General features: G+C 41.6%; 2 protein-coding genes across 3 annotated transcripts; both read left to right on the forward strand.

Moving 5' to 3' along the window:
- Positions 1-826: 826 nt before the first annotated feature.
- ccdc62 (coiled-coil domain containing 62) lies at positions 827-6,377 on the forward strand. Of its 2 annotated transcripts, XM_034710176.1 has the most exons (14): positions 827-1,069; positions 1,158-1,412; positions 1,511-1,551; positions 1,675-1,818; positions 2,152-2,344; positions 2,446-2,612; positions 2,739-2,840; positions 2,932-3,103; positions 3,187-3,288; positions 4,256-4,344; positions 4,988-5,088; positions 5,433-5,586; positions 5,860-6,003; positions 6,128-6,377. In XM_034710176.1, exons 2-14 carry the CDS (start codon positions 1,334-1,336, stop codon positions 6,191-6,193), a joined length of 1,554 nt encoding a protein of 517 aa, XP_034566067.1. In that variant the 5' UTR covers positions 827-1,069; positions 1,158-1,333; the 3' UTR covers positions 6,194-6,377. The 2 variants fall into 2 exon arrangements, with proteins under 2 accessions (XP_034566067.1, XP_034566068.1); XM_034710177.1 differs by lacking the exons at positions 827-1,069; positions 6,128-6,377 and having other exon boundaries at positions 1,076-1,412; positions 5,433-5,664; positions 5,860-5,974.
- Positions 6,378-6,920: 543 nt separating this feature from the next.
- LOC117831467 (huntingtin-interacting protein 1-related protein-like) lies at positions 6,921-19,719 on the forward strand. Its single transcript, XM_034710175.1, has 33 exons — positions 6,921-7,082; positions 7,560-7,623; positions 9,005-9,147; positions 9,250-9,306; positions 10,140-10,220; positions 10,300-10,376; positions 10,481-10,542; positions 10,646-10,786; positions 10,870-10,927; positions 11,150-11,225; positions 11,352-11,468; positions 11,565-11,687; positions 11,769-11,952; positions 13,237-13,325; positions 13,535-13,651; positions 13,740-13,838; positions 13,933-14,127; positions 14,258-14,368; positions 14,453-14,647; positions 14,734-14,881; positions 14,985-15,071; positions 15,147-15,254; positions 15,347-15,483; positions 15,578-15,688; positions 15,773-15,831; positions 15,931-15,961; positions 16,044-16,106; positions 16,565-16,665; positions 16,764-16,869; positions 16,973-17,093; positions 17,189-17,250; positions 18,678-19,439; positions 19,550-19,719. Exons 1-33 carry the CDS (start codon positions 7,002-7,004, stop codon positions 19,583-19,585), a joined length of 4,002 nt encoding a protein of 1,333 aa, XP_034566066.1. The 5' UTR covers positions 6,921-7,001; the 3' UTR covers positions 19,586-19,719.
- Positions 19,720-22,208: the final 2,489 nt, after the last annotated feature.

Below are 22,208 nucleotides of genomic sequence, written 5' to 3' on the forward strand. Positions count from 1 at the left end.
TAGGGCTTCCGTACTAAATATAAAAGGAGCACATTTATACATATGCTAACCAAGTAACGTCAGGTAATAGGCATGTTATCAGTTTCTTTAATTGTTTTGTTTTTCTCACAAAAATTGTTCAGAACATTTTGCCTCAGTAAAGAATAAAAAGGCATTTTGTAACAAGACCTTTATCTTACAGGTTGAAGATCACAAACACATTTCTAAAAATAATAAAAAGTCAAATTCAAAGTTAAATCAAAATTACTGCAAATAAAATGCCAATAAAGCCTACTGAGAAAGTGTCCACAAATTTATGCGAGCTCTGACAAGATTGTTCAATTGATTGATGGAGATAATCTAAAACTAGATATCATATCTCGAGCACAAATCAATCAATTTTACGAGTTCCCTTGAATAAGGATGGGTATTTGTATTTCCACATTTGTCTGTTGTCTATGGGCCAAAACATGTAAATGCCTCCCATCTGATTTGACTGAAATTAAAATAATGTGTTATATTACTTCTTTTCAACCTCAAGTCTTAACAACTTTATTTTCTTCATATATGTTCATAAAAATAAAATATACACATTATTGTACTATTTTAGTATCCATATTATCAAATGTAATCATATATTGTATAATAAATACTGATTCTCAACGTTAAATAATAGTTTGAGTAATTTTGGCTCCAATTCGTTTCCGAGATTCATGACAATAAAAAAAAATCGAGTACTTTTCTGTATTTGCTCTATATTGAGTGCTTTTATTTTGAAAGGGTCACTGTAAAAGTTGACTGACTTGTTCTCTTCCTGTGCTGAGACTGTCAAGGATGAGACTGCTTATGAGGAAATACAAGATAAAGTTGGGCAACCTTGCTCGTTTAAAACTAAGTTAATTGTCTCATATTATATTTAAATCATATATTTATAATTGTCTTTGGGAAAAGTCGTGAAAATATTTGGAAAACAGGAGCGACATGTGCCTTTTAGTGTGACGTCATTGTCCAAGCCTTGTCGTCGGGTTTCACTCATTCATATTCAAAAAGTTAAAGTATCGTAAAAGCTAGCTAACATTAGCTGAAAAAAGTAAGTTTTTAGGGTTTCTGTTGATGATATTTTGATTTGCGTTGTTTAAAATTATTTATTTATTCAAGTTTTTATGATTATTTTGCAGAGAGCTCGGACAGACTTTCTTTTAGGGATGTTAAAGTAACGTTAGCCTTCAAACTTCAAACTTTAGCTAGCATGCCTCTCAAAGGATGCTAACAACAAACCCCAAACAACAACAATGAAGCCTGAAAACATGAAGGAAGAGGATATATATAATCACAGAGGTGCTGTTAGGATGTGATGGACGAAAAGACAAGACTGTCCCCTTCACATGGACGAGGTTGTGTGAAAGAGTCAGCCTGTTTCCCCTGGTCTAATGGTAAACACTCACTTTGACTTTAACAACAACAACAACTTCATTAAAGTCAGAAGTTTGTGTATGTTACAGAAAGTTTCATTATGTTGACTTTGTTTTAGATGCATCAGCTGATTTCTGGCACAGCACGCCAGTTAAACAGGTAACATTTCTGCTTCAATATCTTACAAATCAATGAGCAATTTTAATTTAATCAGATAGATGTGCAGGTAAGAAAGAACCTCCTGTTTTTGTTCTTCCTGACTGTAAACATGCTTCTCCTCAGAATAATGGTGGTGCTTCAAGGGATGCTGGACGACCCTCTGATTTAAGCAGCATTAAGATGGACCCCACAACAAAACAGTGGGGTAAAACTACACCTCCCACCCACGCAGACATCCTCAGCCACCGCAGTTTACAGGAGGCAGAGGTGAGATTACACAACAGCCCCAAATCACAACAGAGCAGGTCTAGACTGTACTCTATGTTCTATAATTAACAAAGACCCAACATCAAGACCGGATCAGATCCAGTCCCATCTTCCAGACAGGACTCAGTCTGATCTCATCTTAATCCACCATGAGCAGAGCACTTTGCAGCATTTAGCAAGTTACAGTGGCAAGGACAAACTTCCTTTAACAGGCAGAAACCTCCAGCAGGACCAGACTCATGTTAGACACACATCTGCTGAGACTGTGTTGGAGAGAGGGATAGAGGGAGATAGACATCGTTATAAGGATTTGTTTTGGTATCATGTCTGAAGTTTCCAGGGAGCGACCTGAGCAGCTCAACCATCCAGAGGCAGAGGAGGGAGCTGCAGCTGCTGATGGCTGAGCTGAAGGACCGGGACAGGGAGCTGAACACCATGGCGGCCTCCCATCGGAAGCAGCTTCACGCCTGGGAACAAGACCGCCAGAGGGTGCTGGCTTTGGAGCAAAGGTGTGCACGCCTGGACGGTGAGGACACATAGCGACTGCATTCTGCTTCTTTTGTTCAGTATTATTAAACACATGCATCACCGTGTGAGAGGGATTTATCTTATTGCTGTTTGGTGCAGACGAGTTGCAGAAGCGTAACGAGGTGATCAGAGTTCTGACTAAACGAGTGTGGGTGGTGGAAACGGGCGAGGAGGAGGTCCAGAAGGAGCTCAGGGCGGCCCGACAGCAGCTGCTTGAGCTGGAACAGAAAGAGCAGCACGTCAGCCAGAGATGTGAAGACTTTGAGGTACCATCATGAGATTACAGCACATATAACTTTTTGATGACAGCGAGAGGAAAAGTCTGATAGTAACATTTATTCTGTCCTTTACATGTGGAAAAATAAACATTCAAATGTCTGTTCATCTCTCAGGAGAAGAACCAGAGTCTGAACTCCTCCGTCATGTCTCTGTCCTCTCAGCTCGGCTCTCTGCAGGTCAGAGAGGAAGAGCTGAGCTCTATGCTCAAACTCAAGGTAGGTTTTAGATTGTAATGTTGCAGGAATAAATAACAGTTTGTCTGATAAACAGCTCGTTGGTTAATATGATGTTTCTTTTCCCCATGAGGACAAAGATGTTTCCGAGGCGTCGGGTCAGATCGTGGAGCTCACAGGGCGACTCAGAGACCTGGAGACGTCGCTGACAGAGAGTCGCTCACGTGAGAACAAAGTGCTGAGAGACTCAGAGGAGAACAAACGCCGCTACAGGGAGACTCGACATGAGAACACACACCTTAAAGGTATCACACCACACACCAGTATTAAGTGATCCCATTGCCTCATGTCTTTATTGATCCATCATAATGCCTCCCTGTGTTTTCAGAGGAGCTGCAGCAGCAGGTGACACAGAGCAGCACTCAGAGGGAGGAGATGATCCGACTCAAACAGGAGCTCCAGCTGCTCCGCCGAGACCTGGCTCTGTCAGGTTCGTCTCTCTCTCTCTCTCTCTCTCTCTCTCTCTCTCTCTCTCTCTCTCTCTCTCTCTGTGTTATGATATAATAATAATAATAATCAGTGATTTGTCCTTTAGGGTAATAATAGTTTTTATTTAATGTATTTATTCATATTAATCTTTTTTAAAATACTGATTTCTCGTTGTAATTACTGTGTTTATATTAGTTATTGCTTCAGTATATTTATTCATTTATTTTATTATTAATACCAACAGTTGTCTTTATTTAGTTTAGTTTATTTTTTTGCTATTTGTTTATTTTCTTCTGTATTTTTTATTGTGCAAAATAAATAAACATATGTATATTTCTTACTACCTGTTTTTCTGCACGTTTGATTTTATACTTTCAGTCACTGGATGCTTGTTTTTTATTTTACTGATCATACTTTATCCTTTAAATCTCATCTTTAAGAGGATCTTTGATTATTCTAAACATATTTCATTAAGTTTGTCTCATGCATTAAGAGTTATACATGTGTTATAACCTAAAATAATTACCTCAGACTTTTTGTTGGCTTGTGTCGCCCACTGCTGGATTAAAATATTGCACATAATATTAAAAAAACGACACATTTTAGGTGTTAAAAAGAAAAATAAAGCATTAAATGTGTCTGAATAAAAGCTGTTCTTCAGTTAAATTAAACTCTACTATCATCATTTGATCAATTCAAAATTTAGAGATGATTTTTAATTAACTCTACAGTGCTGATTAGGTGCAGTTTAGTTGGAGTGAGTATGGGTATTTAAAGATAATCAGCATATTTGTCTGTAATATTTCAAACTTCACAAACACCATGATCTTGTTTTATCTCTGCGTTCACTTCTCTTGATCTGTATCAGTACTCTGGCTGTTTTTCACCTGACCTCACAGAAACATCCTGCAGAGACACATCAGAGCATCATTTTCCATGTTTGGATGTTTGTGTGTGTTTCTCACCAGGAGAGGGAGACAGCTGGAGAGACGAGCTGCTGGAGCTCTCTCGCTCCAAACAGGAACGCACCATGTCTGAGCTGCGCTGCCTCCGTCAGGTAGAGTTTCACACGTGTGTGCTGCAAAACACAAGCCTCACATTAAGAGGAAAAGAGGAGCAAACCGCATCAATCTGATGTAATTTAACTCTTTTTGAGATGTTAGAGGATTCCTGTTTCCTCATTCCTCCTGCTCGGGCTGCTGATGATGCAGCGTCTGAGAGGCGTCTTTCTGGTTGGACGGCATACCACAGACTGATCCTGTCTTTGCTTCAGCTGTGTGGCTCTAGGTCACTGTCATGTCCATTCCTTGTTAATTCATGCAACTGTGAGAAGGTTTGTTCCATTATAAGATCACAGGTAGTGTTTTTAGAGACAGATAAAACTCCAAGTTTCTGAGATTGAAAATATGTGAGTGTGTGAACCAAAATGTGATCTTTGTTGACAAAGAAACTTTCTAAATATAGCCTTTAGGTTGTAGTTAACAAGTAGAACAACCCTGATTTTAAAAAAGGGGGTGAGGAGAGCAGAGAAAGGAGCTGCCAATCCTCTACTGCTCCATATATCTCTGTCACAGCTGACCATGCTCACTCTGCAGGGAGCCAATCAGCACAAAGGATTCTCTATTACTCGTTAATGACCCTCACACCAGATGGTTTGTTACTCACAGTGTGAACACAATGCTGTTTGTGTGTGTTTACAGGTGTGTGAGAATCAGAGGAATGATCTGCAGCTCCTCCAGTTGAACCTGGAGAGTGCCCGAGAAACCCTGAGGGAGAAGACCGGTCAGGCCGTACCTGCAAGGTGAGCAAAGGAACAAAAATGAAGAGACAGAGACTTTTATTTGAAGTAGCAATGACACTCTATGATCTGACCTCGAACACATATGTTGGGAGGACTAGGAGACAGTGAAGAATCACAGCACATCCAGCTTTTAAAAACAGATATAGACACACATGGAGCTACATGTCAGACAATAACTGTCCGAAGCCAGGAAACCAAACCATGGCTCCTTCAGGCCAAGACTGGATCTCTGAGCCTGAGGAAGGAGCACAAAGGAGAAGACTTGAAACTGAAGCCAGTGTTCAAAAAGACTATTTACATAAAGTTTAAGAGTTTATGATTTGTTGTCTTCTTCTGTGTCTCAGTCAGGAGGAGTTCGGATGCAGTTGTGTGGAGAACTCGCCATCACTCAGAGGGAGGAGCTTCAGACTTTCACACGACGGAGCCAATCAGCCCGCAGCAAACCAGCAGAGAACAGCCAACATCGACCAGAGAGTCTTCTCAGCACGCTGGATGGATGTACGACTTCATATCATGATCAGCTCTTATAATAAATACATCAGAGATTAGTTTTTATTCTGCATGAGTTAAGAGAAGGTACTCATGATGAAAGAATGTCAACATTGAAATATGTTTTATGGCTAAAGAAGAGTCTGTGCATTTGATATGACACTACAGCAAGCTTAACACCTCACAAACTCTGAGTTGGAGTGTGGTATAACACTCTAGGAGGAGCTGGATTATTCCTCTAACAGCTGATTACTCATTAAGGTTTCTGATCTTCCTCCAAAGGGTGATGATCCTCTCTCCAGCCGCTCTCTGCAGCAGCTCTTAGATGAATCCAGGCAGGTCATCCAGGCCAGTTCAGAGCGTACCACCACTGACCCCCTTTACTCCCCTCATCACCATCACCATCAAACCTCCCCTACACACAAGGTAGAGGAGTTTCATCCCTTTGAATTCCCGGGGTGTGGCATCAAAGGCGTGACACGTTTGGTTAACCTTCTTGGAGTTTGGGTGTGTTAAGACGTAACCGCTTCATTTTTCTTTTACCCAACAGGTCGGAGACACTCCACCCAAATCCTGCCCTCGACACACTGCCGGCAGAGACATGTGGAGGAGCTGACACAGACTTAAACAAAATCTATATCAGTATTTACAAAGTTTTAAAATCTGTGTCATTACAGAAAGTGTACCTCTGCTCTCTCTCTCTCAGGGAAACATCAAGTGTTAAAAATACAGACTGATATGAATTTGTCATTTTTGTAACCCTTAAAATCTTTCTTATAAATCTGCCTCCATGTTATTTTTAACATATGCATCATTTGTCTGCTATATATCATCAGATGTGTGTGTTTTTTAAAAGGCTGTATTGTTTGGAGTAGGTGAGATGTGAAACCAGTCCTACAGGGCTGTTAGGTGGTGTGTCCTTGTTTTGTCTTTCCAGTTTCACTGCCTACAGATCAGCCGGGTGACTCAGAGGACACATGGAGAGCTCTTTTAGAAATGTTTTTACTCTTAAATCTTATTAATCTGTAACTTTGTCAACTTTCACCTCTTTATATATAAAGTATTTCTGTAAAAAAGAACGTGTAAGTGGAGTTTTATTGCCTGATAATCTCAGTTTGTCACTGATGCAGATCTGATTTGGCGTTTCTTTGCTTTCGGTCGCGTTTTTACGCACGTTGGGAACTTTTACGCAGAAGACAAAACAGCTTTCTTCACATCTCTTTAAGGGACAACTGTTGTCTTTGGATTTGAGGAAGATAATTTAAGGAAGGAGGATCATTTTGGAGGACATGCGCGCGCCGCGTCTCGTCTGACGCACCTATTGTTGTTTTAGGAGCGCACAGGTGAGGAGCTGAAACCTGGAGCAGACCTGCTGTGGATTTTAAACCTCTGATTTTAGAGTTTGTGTGGAGAACAGCAAGAAAATGAGCAAAAGCAAGAATAAAAGTGACAATAAGACGGAGAAGGCTTTGGCTGCGGAGAAGGAGCAGTTTGGGAAACAACAGGTGAGTTAATGCGCTTTTAATTCGGATAGAAAACCTCATACTGTGGTTCCATTAATTCTGTTTAATACTTTTAATTTGTTAAAACGAGCAAAATAAGACCTGTAAACGAGAACTGTTAAAGTTTTGAAGGCACACTCTGATATAACATAATAATTAATTACATTCAATTAAATATCAGGTTTTTTTAAAGCTTCATTTAACATGACTTAAAGGTTAATTGCTGTCCTCTTGACCTGATAAATATTCCAAATGTTTGTGTTTATCTAGAAGTCCTATCTATTTCCTTTTACCTGTTGTTTACCTGTTGTTTACCTGTTGTGTACCTGTTGTTTACCTGTGGTTTGCCTGTTGTTTACCTGTTGTTTACCTGTTGTGTACCTGTGGTTTGCCTGTTGTTTACCTGTTGTTGACCTGTTGTTTACCTGTTGTTTACCTGTTGTTTACCTGTTGTTTACCTGTCCTCTCCTCTTATTTCAGCTTCACTGCATCAGTAAAACTGTCTCCTCCTCTGAAACTCCTCCTAAAGAGAAATATGTCCGCAGTATCCTTTCATTCTTTCAATTCAACAGCATGGTTTTAACCTATGTTTTAACACATATTAGCATGCTAACATTAGCTTATTAGAAGTGGTTGGGTAGTTATAGATAGATATAGAGCTGCCAATCATTTCAATTTTAACATAGGAATAGTTTAAAGCAGGATTAATGTTTTTAAAAGTATTTACACATCTATGATCAAGTAAATAATAATGAAGCACAATAATGTGATGAGTTTGTATGGAAGCCTGAAGTGGGCATAATCAAACATTTTATATACTCAGTTTTTGAGTGATATTAATTTAACTTTCCAGTTGTTCTCTGAAGATCTGATCAAGACTCATTTATCTCAGTATCTTGAGACCTGAAGACGCATTCCTGGAGCTCTAGAGAACAAAATAATAGACCTGCCACTGTGATAGGCTCGATCAGGGGTTCCCAAAGTCCTGAGACACAAATGGGGGGTCGTGAGATGTCTTCCAGAATGTTTTTTTTTTTTAAGTTATCTAAAAATAGTACATTCTACCCATTTTAGTAAAACATATCGACTAGAATAGTAGCTAACCTTGAAATAAAACCTTGAAAATATAAAATGTAATGAGTTTTCTGCCTTTTTTTGTTGCCAGATGACTCCTAAGTTTAGTGTTAGTGAACAGTTAATGATCTAAAGCATCAGTAGCAGCAGGTTCATTCATAACAGCACAGGAAACACAGACACATGCTCATATAGGTAGGGTCATTTTCTGCAGACCAGCTAAATGAAAACACATTAAATCACTTTGAGGGACAGAGGGGGTCACGAGTCTTTGGCACCTGTATTTTGGGGGTCGTGGGCTGAAAAGTTTGGGAACCCCTGGGCTAGATCACAGCATGCGGCACTCTAAGCTCTGTTGTGCTTTTGCAACCCTGGGGTTAAAAGCTATGATCATCTGATGAGAAAACAACTCAAATAAATTGACTGATGCAGAATTAAGAAAATGTATAGGTGCATGTCATCTTAGGGGTTCCATAGCTTTTGCATCAGTTTGTCTTAAGTGGTTGAATAGTCCAATTATTCTGCAAGATTAAAAACAAGTTCAAGATTGTTACATATTTTATTATTACAAAGTAATTCTCTGAAGCTCTGGGGCCTCCAGAGTCAGTAAGATGCATCCTCAGGTGACCATGTTTGAATGTATTAAATGTAGTTCCAGTCCACCTTCTGGTAGCTCTGGTCACAAGTGTAAGTCATTAGGATTCATCCTCTGGGGACAATGACCTTCTCTAAAACATTTAATCTCTTCTGTAACTGATGAGGAATTTAAATCTACCTTTGTTCAGATCGTAGTTAATGTTGATTTAAGATTATTGCAGCAGTGTTTCAGAGTTTCCTTAACAGCAGTGAAGCCATCATCATGGGGACATACAAGGATGCTGGAGCTACAACCTTCTGGTCCTACATCCTGAACCTGCCTCTGTCCTCTCACTCCATGGTCAGCTGGAAGTTCTGCTACCTGCTGCACAAAGTGCTCCGAGGCGGACACAGAAATGTACGTTTGAGGAAGAACAATCGCTCAGTCGTCTGTTTTTATTCTATCTGTCGTTTTAATGATGTGTAATCTCTTTTCTCTGTCTCTCTGTGTGTCCTGCAGTCTGTCAGAGATTCTCACAGATACTGTCACACCGTCAAAGATATGGGCATTCTCTGGGTGAGCAGCAGATCTTTATTTACAGAAAAGAACAAGTACAACAGAATAAAAGCCTTCACTTTAGGTTACTGTCAAAGTAAAAGCATGGAGGTGTTAGAAGCTATAAATATAAAGGAAAATAATCTGTGATATGGAGTTAAGGACATCACTTCTTTATGTGGATGGAGAGTTCTCCATATATCTATTAAACCAATCTCTGAGCACGCTTTCCTCAAAACACTTGCATTTTGCTCTGCTCTATGTATCTTTGAATTTCAAGAGTCCAGATTTGGATTCAAAACCAGATTTAAGTCCCCTTCCAATATTAGAACTCCCTTACTCTTTGTGGTTATTAACTCTATCAGCTGACACTTGAGATCTGGTCCCGTATCTGGGGGATAGTAGACATTGTAGAAATGTAAGTCCTGTGGTTCTCAGGAGTCAGCGAGCAAATCTGAGGGCTTGTGAGATGATTAACTTCAGAGGAAAGCTCTGATACTGAAATGTATATTTCTTTTTGAAGACTCTTCGTAAAATAGAGGAATAAGAAAGGGAAATAAAGTATATTTTCTATAGTTTTTGAGCTTATATTTTGTAGCATGCTTCCTTTGTCTTGAGTTTGCTGTACTGATGTGGAGGACTTATGCCTTGTTATCAAGAAATGTTTGATGTATTAGGAGATCGAGAGCTACAGCAATATCATAATAAGTGTCCCAGCTTTCACATTCATTATCACTGCATCCTTCTTTCTTATTTTTAAGCCTTTAATCTATCTCATTATTTTGTGTTGTGCAGCAAAACAAACATGAACGACTGAAAGATTTAAACCTACAGATTCTTTCTTTTTATTCCAGGGAAACTTGCATGACCGTTACGGCCACATTGTCGCCTTGTCAGCGAAATACCTCTGCCTCAAAATGGAGTTCCATGCCAAGGTAACATATATATATTTGTTTGATAGTTTATGCAACAAAATTCAGCATATTAAAACCAAACTTCAAATCGTCTCTGCAGCACAAAGCGATCCCAGGAAACATGGAGATCAGCGATGAGACGTTGGAGAAGGAGGCAGGAACGGACATGACCAAAGTGTGAGTCCTCTACCTTCAGTTACTCCAGCATGAACACAGCATGTCTCATTAAATTCAACACTTCAAAGTTCCTCTTACTTATTATGTGTTTGTTTGTTGTGTAGCTTGGATATGACACAGGAGCTGCTGGGCTGCCTGGACGCTGGATTGAAGATGTCTGAGACAGGTGAGACCTCACACATCACTCTGTATCAGGGATTCTCATAAGAAAGCACAGAAACACTTTCCTTTAATCTGACTGCATTATTTATATATTTTTATATGTGTAGTTTTCAGTCAGCTGGATGCAAACGGCGCCAAATCAACGACTCCAGCCGGTCAGTGCAGACTGACGCCTCTGATCCCGCTCATCCTGGACTGCAGCTTCCTCTACCACTTCTCTGTTCTCCTGATGTTCAAACTTCACAGCCGTGAGTGATGAAGAGACGTTTCAACCATTAAATCAAACCTTCATATGTTAGAAAGTAAACTCATTTAATCCTCTGCTTTTTAGGCATGGCTCCGGATATTCTTCTTGGACATCGAGAGCGGTTCAGAGATCTGTTTGGAGGGTATGTTATCAGGACTATGGTGCAAAAACTAAAGGCTTTTTGACCTGCATAAAATAAGATTTATCATCTGTTATAATCTGCATCATAAGGGATTGATACTTCAATAATATAAAGTCATGCAAAACATGCATTAGTTACATCAGCCTCATCTTCCATCACTTGCAAGAATATGTTTTACATCTCTCATGTGATCTCTCAGTGATAGTCATGTTTCCTCCACAGCCTCAAGCAGTTCTTCAACAGAGCCCAAGAAATTGAGTTCTTTAAGACTATTATCCGCATCCCTGATCTCCCAGATGTGAGTATGGATCACGGGCTGTGTGTGTGTGTGTGTGTGTGTGTGTGTGTGTGTGTGTGTGTGTGTGTGTGTGTCTTCTTTCTGTGTTTTCATCAAGCTCATGCATCGTTCATTAAAACCCCACAGGAACCTCCAAACTTCCTCCGTGCCGCCGCGTTGGGTGAGTACAAAAAGGCGGTGGTGGTGATGCCGAACGAGGAGCGTCACGAGGAGGAGGAAGTGGAGACACAACAGACCCCACAGGTGAGCAAACGTGGAGACATTCAGGAAGTAGACTTTAGTGAAACTGAATCACCATACCTAACATTTGAGTTTGTTGTTGTTTGTTTGTCGTGGCAGTACTATCTGATGAGCCAGATGGGAGGATCTGATCCAGCGGTTGAGCAGAGGGAGAAAGAGAACGACAGTCTGAAGAGAGAGCTGCAGGTCCTCAAACCGGAGCTGCAGCTCATCAAGACTGAGGTGAGTGAGGCAGAATCATCACGAAGCTCTGATCTTCAGTGTAATAATAATATAATAAATGTATTTGTCTCCGTTCCTCAGGCTCAGAAGGCCGTAACCGAGTTAAGGTATCAGGTGAATCGCCTGGAAGCCGAGGTGGAGGAGCAGCGCACACACAAACAGATGGCCATGGTGGAAAACGAGCACCTGAAGATGGAGGTGGGGGCTCTGAGGAGCGCTAACGTCGCCGGTGTCGGAGCTCAGATCGGACTCAAGGAGGCAGACAGTGAGTACACAGATTTATATCCAGGTGTTACACCACGAAGTGAGTTCTACATACCTGGGTTTCTTAACGTAAGATGGACCCACAAAGCCTGAAATGGGAGAATGGAACAAAGTAGAACGGAATGGAATGGGATGGAATGGAATGGAATGGAATGGAATGGAATGGAATGGAATGGAATGAGATGGAATGAGATGGAATGGTATGGAATCGAATGAGATAGGTTTGAATGGAATGGAATGGGATGGAATGGGATGGAATAGAATGGAATTGAATGGAATGGAATGGGATGGGCTGGGATTGAATGAAAGGGAATGGAATGGAATGGAATGGAATTGAATGGAATGGGATTAAATGGAATGGGATGGAATGGGATGGAATGGAATGGGATGAGTATGAATGGAATGGGATGGGATGGGATGGGATTGAATGGGGTGGGATGGGATTGAATGGAAGGGAATGGAATGGAATGGAATGGGCTTGAATGGAATGGAATGGAATGGGATTGAATGGAAGGGAATGGAATGGGCTTGAATGGAATGGAATGGGATTGAATGGGATGGGATTGAATGGAAGGGAATGGAATGGAATGGGATGAGTTTGAATAGAATGGAATGGGATGGAATGGGATGGAATGGAATGGAATGGAATGGGATGGGATGGAATGGGATGGGATGGAATGGAATGGAATGGGATGGAATGGAATTGGATGGGTTTGAATGGAATGGAATGGGATGGGATGGAATGAAGTGGTAGGCGATGGAATGGAATGGAATGAATGGAATGGAATGGAATGAATGGAATGGAATGGAATGAAAGGGATGGAATGGAACGAAAGGGATGGAATGGAATGGGATGGGATGGAATGGGATGGGATGGAATGGAATGGAATGGAATGGAATGGAATGGAATGGAATGGAATGGGATGGAATGGAATTGGATGGGTTTGAATGGAATGGAATGGGATGGGATGGAATGAAGTGGTAAGCGATGGAATGGAATGGAATGAATGGGATGGGATGGAATGAAGTGGTAAGCGATGGAATGGAATGGAATGAATGGAATGGAATGGAATGAAAGGGATGGAATGGAATGAAAGGGATGGAATGGAACGAAAGGGATGGAATGGAATGGAATGGGATTGAATTGAATGGAATGGGATGGAATAAGTTCAACAGGCCCGTCTTACCCTCTGATCTGGCTTTGTGGTGCCCCCCTCAGGTCAAACAAGTAAAATTGAATCTTAATGAGAAAGTGTTTCATCTTCATCTCTCTGTCCTCACACAGCGAGAGCTCAGGCAGCAGAGGTCAGATTCACTCAGCTCAAGGAGAGACATGCAGAGCTGATCACCAGTCACGCTGACTTAATGAAGAAGGTAAGTTTCCCCCTCTTCATCAGGTGAAGTTTGATATATTAGGAAACACTCCTCTAGTTTATACCTCAAGAGGGATGCATGGCAGACGCTGAAGCCAGATTTAGTTTTCAAACTGAGAGGGGAGAAATGAGAGACTAACACTTTGAACTATTAGATATTGGGATGGGATAAATCCTCTGAAGTATAACTGGTTGTTTGTGTTTGAGCAGAACGCAGACACAGTGAGGTTTCTGTCCAGTGCACAACAAGGCCAAGACGATCTGCTGAGAGCCAAACAGCAGATGGAGAACGAGCTGGCACTACTGCGACAGGAGAAAAGAAACATGGTGAGACTTTGTCAACTTCTTATCCATGACCACAGCAGACTTAACAGCTACACCTCCTGACATGATTTCTGTCTCCTCTCTGGGTCAGATGAATCAGCAACAGGAGGCCGAACGTCTGAACAGAGAACTCCTGGAGCAAAGAGCAGAGTTGGCTCTCCTCCGCAGCACTCTGGAAAACAAAGACAGGGTGAGACTCGACAGTTTGCATCTTTATCCTGAGAGTCATGTCACTCAGAGGTGTTGTATTCATTCCCTGCATGTGTCTGTGTCTGTGTCTCCAGGAGGGATCTCAGGTGAGCAGCAGCCTGGCAGCTCTGCAGGCCGAGCGAGACGTCTTGCTGCGCTCTGCTGCAGAGAGAGACGCCGAGCTGTCCTCCCTGAGACATCAGGCCCAGCATCAGCAGGGATCCCTGGACCTGGAGAGAGACCGGCTCAACCGAGAGCTGGAGGCTCTGAGAGCTCAGCTACAGCAGCAGGTACGGGACTGTGGACAGAGCAGCTGTTTGGACATCAGAGGGAATCATTGACATGATCAGCAGAGCGTGGTGCTGCTTGTAGACACCTCAGAGGGGTCAGGATGATATCAGTTTCCTTGTGTTTCTGTAGCTCGCCATCAACGCAGAGCAGAAGTTGGAGATCGACCGGCTGAGACGAGAGCTGGACTCGACGCGAGCCGAGCTGACCGTCGCAAACAACGCGCTGAAGAGCAAAGAGATGGTAGGAATGTTTCTGCAGCTTCATCCTCTGTGAGCTCGTTTAAGAAGTCACTTCTAAAACATTCATCCATGTGTTGATCCTCAGAGTGGGACCCACCTGAGCAGCTCACTGGTCGGGCTGCAGGCGGAGAGAGAGGTGCTGCTGCGCTCCATGAGTGAGAAGGACGCCGAGCTGGGCTCGCTCAGACAGCAGGCTCAGCTCCACCACAGCTCCATGGAGCAGGAGAGGCAGAGGAGCAGCATGGAGCTGGGGAACCTGCATGCTCAGTTACAGCAACAGGTGCTGCCCCACGTTTATGCCTGCACGGTGTTATGATTTCCTCTGTGGTTAGTCACTGACGAGTGTTTGTGTGTGTGTTGAATCAGGCGTGCCGTGAAGGCGAGCTGACCAAGAAGCTGCAGGACGAGCAGTTCGGTCTGCTGCAGTGTGCCGTGGTGGAGGCTGAGGGCATCATACTGGACGCTGTGGCCAAACTGGACGACCCCATACACGTCTGCTGCATCAGCTCACCTGGTAACACCTCTCATCCCTCCCCTCCTGTAACTCTCATAATCCTCACATCAGTACTATACATGTTGACACCTCTTCTCTCACCTGCTGTCCTCCTGTTTTTAAGATTACTTGGTGAATCGAGCTGAAATCACTCTGAGCTCCATCGACAAAATGCAGCAGAGTCACTCGGTCTACCTGGGAAACAAGAACGGTCAGTACACTGAGTGTTTTGAAGAGTATTCATCTTGGTTTGATCCTCATCTAATGCTCTTATATGAACTTTCAGATGCCAGTGGTTTGTTGAGATCGGTCACACAGTTCTCCCACCTCGCCGCCGACACGATTGTCAACGGAGCAGCGACGTCCCACTCTGCTCCCACCGACCAGGCCGACCGTGAGAGACACACACTCACACAGCTGCTGGGATTATACATCAAAGACATGGAAACAGGAAACTTATCCCTCTGTTTTCTTTGTCTCATGCAGGTTTGACTGACAGCTGTAGAGACTGCTCCAATCACTGTCTTCAGTTCTTGAAGGATTTGAAGTTTCAGGCCAGTTTACCGCGAGCTGACCCGTCTGCGATCCGCTACACCATCCAACGACTCCTGGCTTTGGGACAGGTGGGAAAGAGTCTTTTTTAAAACACTCCTCACCTTTTAATCAAAGCTGTTTCTGCACTCGACTCTTACCTTTAACGATGTGATCCTCGTTCAGGATTTGCGTCCCAAAGGGCAGGACGTGTGCAAAGAAGAGCTCGGATGCCTGGTGGATAAAGAGATGCTCGCTACATCCACGGCCATCGAGGAGGCCGTGCTGCGGATGGATGTAAGGACACACAGACATCATGAGGAATACACTTTACAGTAAAGAGCTTGCCTCTTATGTCTCTGTTATCTTCTTGTTTCTCAGGAGATCATGAATCAAGCAAGAAGAGACACGAGTGGAGTGAAGCTGGAGGTCAACCAGAGGTAAAACTATTTCTGCATCATCTTAAATGTGTAGATTTGAATCCTCTCCTCTTCCCTTTGTTAGCTCTAATCTGTGTGATTAAATCTGTTTCATCTCAGTATCCTGGGATCCTGCTCAGACCTCATGAAGGTAAGAAGTCCGTCTGCTTTCAAACATGTTTCTAAGAACGTGTGATCAGTTTTGACTCAGTGTTTCTTTTCTTTCTCTCCAGGCTGTTCACATGCTGGTGACAGCTTCCACTGACCTCCAGAAGGACATTGTGGAGTCAGGCAGGGTGAGTCGAGAGGACTGTAACCTCAAAGTTACAGGACAGGTTCAGGTTTCCTTTAAGGGAATTATTAAGCAAAACTTTAAGAATTATGTGCAATTTTCAAAAGCGTATTTTCACAGTTTCAGTTTCATTCATTCGCCAAAAGACAAATCAGCTGTGTCCTCTTCAAGTGCATCTGCTGAAACATACATGATAGAAGCTCTGATTGATCAAAATGTCAAAAAGAGTCACCTTTAGTTTTCATTTTGGACTCAAAGCATTTAAACCCCAAAAGCAGCATTGAACATATTTTTGTGTTTTTAATTTCCTGTCATTCTTGGGTCAGTTTGACTGTAAAGAAGGGAGTTAATTTAATTCTATGTGCTATAAATAATCTAATAATCTAAAAGTCTTTCTCAAACCAGAAGCAGAAGCAGGAATTAGAGTTAAGCCAACATTATTTATGTGTGTTTGTCTCACAGGGAGCCGCTTCTGTCCCTGAATTTTATGCCAAAAACTCTCGCTGGACGGGGGGACTCATCTCCGCCTCCAAAGCTGTGGGCTGGGGCGCCACACAGCTGCTGTAAGTGTCCTTATGAACACATAAATCACAACTTAAACAAGATCTATCCCTTTTCAAAATCTGTGTCATGAAACTATACATGTTTTTTTCCACCGTAGAGACTCTGCTGACCGGTTTGTGGGTGATAATGGAACACATGAGGAGCTCATCGCCTGCTCTCATGAGATCGCTGCGAGCACGGCACAGCTGGTAGCTGCATCGAAGGTACAAAATCAAGTCACAACACTCTTTAAAGTGTGGAAATAAACCGGATTCATTTACTCAGTTACCTGATATCTATTGCTGTTGTGATTTGTGATTATTCCAGGTGAAGGCCGACCGCAACAACAAGAAGCTCACAACACTACAGCAGGCGTCCCGACATGTAAACGACATGGCTGCTGTGGTCGTCACGTCCACCAAACAGGGGCAGCGGAGGACCTCTAATGGTAAAAAGCTTTAAATCTCTGGGAACATCAAACCTGCATTCAGATGATCCTGAAAATATTTGTTGCAAATATTGAACTGTGTGATGTTTCCACAGGTGTGATGGACTTCTCTGGTCTGTCTCTGATCAAGCTGAAAACAGAGGAAATGGAAGCTCAGGTGAGGCTAAATGTAAGATAAGATAATATACTCCTTTATTCGTCCCACAACGGGGAAATTCATGGAGTTACAGCAGCAAACAAAAAGGTGTACAGTACAAGAATATATATAGGAATATATATAGGAAAGAAATGTAATGTAATGAATGAAATGAAATGATGAAATGTGCCATCTTGTCTTCCATTTTCTCCACTAAAGGTGCAATTTATGCAACATTTTCTTTAAGAGGAAGTCTGTAGGTCACATTTCTCCTATTTAAGGGCACCATAAAGCCCAATTGAGTGCATTTTCTCCACTTAAAGGGCAATCTATGACGTTTTCTCCAATAAGAGAGAACCCTAAAGACCACTTAGTCATACTTCCTCTACTAGACTGACATCCACGAGGGCACTTTCTTATGTTCTCTCCACTTAAAGGGCACCCTATCATGTTTGCTGTCCATGCAGGGCTTTGTTCTGTGTTTTCTCTGTTAAAAAGGCACCTTACAAGTGTCTGCTTCACCTTTTCTCTCCACTAGAGGGCCACTCTATCTTGTTTTCTCTACTAACCTGATCCCCTAGTGTACACTTGATTGCATTTTCTTCCTTGCACATTAGCTTAAAGGACACTAAGTGGCATTTTTTCCTCTAAGATAGTACCATAGAAATCAATTTACCTTATTTTCTCCACTAGGACACCCAAGGAGGCACTTCATCCAATTTTCTCTACTAAAAGGAAGTCTCTAGGTCACATTTTTTCCACTTTGAGGGGAGCATTGTGTACAATTAATGCATTTTCCCTAATTTATGGCATTTTGTGACATTTTCTCCAATAAGTGAGTCGTACTTTCTCCACTTTATTGTGTTCTCGCCACTTAGAGTGCGCCCTATCATGTTTGCTTCCCTGATGGGGCTCTATATTGCATTTCTCCACTAAAAGGCCATCCTTGAGGGCTCTACTTCACATTTTCTCCACTAGAGGAGCCCTCCATGGGGCACCTCATCTTGTTTTCTCCACTAAAATGGGGTATTATGTTAACTTCACTTGCAGGGCTCTTTTCTACATTTTCTCCACTCCTCTAAAAGCCATCCTAGAGGGCCCTGCTTAACATTTCTCCATTAGAGGGGCACTCTATGGGTGTTTTCTCCACTAACAGGGTACCTTAGAGGGCTCTTACTTGAGCTTTCTTCCTTGTTTGGGTAAACTAGAGGGAATTTTGTGGCAATTTTTCTTTTGAGATAGCATAATAGATCCATATAACTAATTTTCTCCACTAAGATAACAGCCTAGAGGGCGGTATCATGTTTTCGTGATGGAGGATGCACCGTTATTAAGCTTTCTCCACTAGAAGGGCACCGAGAAGGCACTTTTTAAGCGTTTATTGGGGGTTGAGTCTCCCTAAGTCCATTCTATGTGGCTGACACTGCTCTGCCCTCTGGATCTCTCAGGTGAAGGTGCTGCAGCTGGAGAGGGAGCTGGAGCTGGAGCGAGTCCGTCTGGGTGAGCTGAGGAAGAGGCACTACGACCTCAACGAAGGCCCCGGTACTGAAGCTGAGGACGGACCAGATAGCTTCCCACCTCCTCCACCCCCCACTCTGCTGGACTCCACACCTTCACCTCCGTCTTTTTCACCGACACAGCCTTACCTGAACACCCAGAGCTTTCCATCGACCAACCCGTTCGCACCGGCACCGACTCAGGCTCCGGCTCCGGCTCCGGCATCGGCTCCGGCACCGGCTCCGGCACCGGCTCCGGCTCCGGTTCCGGCTCCGGCTCCGGTTCCGGCTGTCTCACTGCCACAGACTTACACACCAACACACACCCAGTCCTACACACCTCCTCAAAGCTACACGCCATCCAGCACCTACACTCCATCCAGCACCTACACTCCATCTCTAACATACACCGCTCCTCAAAGCTACACACCCTCTCAGCCGTATGTCCCCTCCTCTCAGCCGTACGTTCCCTCCTCTCAGCCGTACGTCCCCCCCTCCCAGCCGTATGTCCCCTCCCAGCCGTACACCCCCCCCTCTCAGCTGTACACCCCAAGTTCAACCCCAAACCCTCAGTCCCACTTGCAGTCACAGCCGTCGTCAAACACATCCCTGTCTCCACCCCAGGCGACCCCACAGAGAAGCACAAGCAGCCCAAAACTGTCCATAAGAAAACCCAACATCTTCACCAAGTCTGGGAACCTGCTGAAAAATGCGGTAAGCACTGAACTTCCCCTCTTAGACCAGATGATTCATCAGAAACATGCCCTGAAGGAGCAGATAACATCAGTACAGTGTGTAAACAAGTCTTTCCTTTCTGGTTACAGTTCAAACGAGGGGAAGCTGGGACCGGGGAATCTTGAACCTGACCACTGAAGATCTTTTAACCATCACTGGAACCTTAAATCTGTTAAACATGTTTGTTATCATAGTGAAGCCTTACAGCATATTATGCCACAACTTGCTTTTGTACATTGATTTGATTTATGAAATATAATAAAATCAGAAACACCTTTCTGACCGTATTTGAGCCATCAGCCTTCAACTTTAATTTATTTCTTTATTATGTCCCACTTAAAGTCATTATGAGCCTAAAATATATTTTTCAGTCTCTGAATATATGGTTAAATGTTCTTTGATTTTATAAGTGTAATTGTACATCAAAACCCATGAGAATTAATGACTTATAAAAGTATGAATGTTATATGAAATCATAGAATAATAACAAGACAAATAAGAGCTAAAATAAATATATAGAAAACAAATAAATGAATAAATCAGTTAAAGGCCCTGTGAGGAGTTTTGAACTGGCTGAGAAACAGACTGAAAATGATACTGATGCCTCTTTATGACCTTCAATAGCAAACAAGACCATCAGTAACAACACTGACACCTTCTCTGTTCTTATTTTTAATGCCTGAAACCGCCCTGAGGGAGAAGGTGTCAGACCAGATGATGGACATCTCGCTTCAGAAACAGCCTTTATTTGACTGTTTTCATGGAAAAGAATCACATTGCCTGATAAAGTTGACTGTTAAAAGACAACAGGATGAGGCTTTTGTTGAAAACACTACTTTTGCATGTATAGGACAAGAGATAAGAGGTATCACTTTGTCCACAAGGGGGCGCCAGAACCGATACGAAACAAAAGTTCCTCACAGCAGCTTTAAATAAAAAAAATTATTAGATTAAATTGTATCAAATGAAATAAATAAATAATGAATAAGCAAACAAAATCCTCAGTTGTCCTGAAATAATTAATTTATTAAACTTGGAGGGTGTTAAATATCTGTAATGTGAGGTTTTTGATGAAAATAACAAATTTGAAGCCAAAAAAAGCCTCATTGTTAATTAATTAAACAGATTTTACACAAATATAGGATATTAAATCTCTAGGCAAAAAATAAAGTAAAATAAAATCTGAACAAAGAACTCCTACATAATAGTAACAAATAAAAAACTATATTTGTCCCATGAATAAAGCATTAATATTAATCCAAACACGTCATATAATTAATACTTTTATTTTGAAATTTAAAATCACGTCCACAGCTCTTTACGTAAACGTCAAAGTTTGATTAGATCCTGGTTTTAAAGAAACTTGTGACTCTAATATATTCTCACAGCGACCTCATCTGTCGGTTATTTCTGTCATGCGCAGAACAAACTGCAGCCTCACCATGAAAGTCTCCACTGAAGACTCCCGATGGGACCAGAGCGGAGCTGCGTCAGGCTGGAAGAAGGTAGACGAGGAAATACCGGAAGCAGATACTTTTGCCTTCAAAATAAAAGCACGAAAAATGATTACTTTGTGAAGAACGTTTATTTTCAAGAAAGTTTATCTAACCATTTTTTTTTCTTCAAAGATCTGTTTATTTGAGTTTTCATACATTAGATACAAAAGATGAATGTAAACAATTGAGGCAAGTGATGTTTTTCTTGAAGCAGAAAACAATAGGTAGAAAAGTGAATGAATGAAAAAACTAAAAACAATAATAATAACTTCATTATATAAAATTATTTAAAGCACAACTAAACATGATATACTGCACGATGAAAATGTGTTTTAAAAAATAAAAGAATTTTTTTATAATATTTGCATCATAGTAGATGTCACAGCAATAATGACATTCAGCAAAAGCAAGACACTGAAACATGAAATACTTCAAAAATATAAGAATAAGTCTGATCAAAACACCAGAACAGTGCATGCTGCAGTCTCCTTTCTCCTTAATTATTTTAAAGTTTTTATTTATTTAATGTTTTTATTTTAAACATTTAAAATAAAAAAATAAAAAACACACAACTGAAATGAAGAAAAAACAACAACAAAAAAGAGAACAATCGTATCTAATCCTACCCCTTTATTCACTATCTTCTGGCACTATATGAATGCATTCTCACAAAACAAATCTTCATAACTTATCTTAGTAATTACACATACAATCAAAGCAAACCCCTCTTGATTATCATCTAATTTCTTCCTCCATGTACCTCATGAAAATAATTTGTCCTTATTCTTGAATTTGATTATATTTTGGCGTTGCTGTAGCTCCATATTGAGTCTGTTCCACAGTCTGTTTAAATTTAACTCCCTTCTTAAGTCATATTTTTATCCCCCTACAAACCTAGTCGCAGTCTGTGCTCTGTTAGCTGTTCCAAGGACCCGACTGAGAACTAAAGGGGACAGGTCTTTTTCAGTCAGAGCTCCTTCACTCTGGATCAGCCTGCCAGAGGAGATCAGACCTGCAGAGTCAGTCCTGTGTCTAATGTCATTACTCAAGACACACTTTTACAGGAAAGCTTTTATTGTGTGATTTTATTTAATTTTTGCTCTGATTTTAAGGGTCTGTTTTATAAGTTTGTATGTTTTTAAGCTTTTATTTCATTTTATTTTTAATCGCTTCATTTTGCTTTGCACTTCTTGTTTTTATTGCCCACTGTAAAGCACTTTGTTACTTGTATTGAAAAGTGCTGTATAAAAAA

This window comes from Notolabrus celidotus, chromosome 19, assembly GCF_009762535.1.
Source record: "Notolabrus celidotus isolate fNotCel1 chromosome 19, fNotCel1.pri, whole genome shotgun sequence".
Taxonomy (NCBI): Eukaryota; Metazoa; Chordata; class Actinopteri; order Labriformes; family Labridae; genus Notolabrus; species Notolabrus celidotus.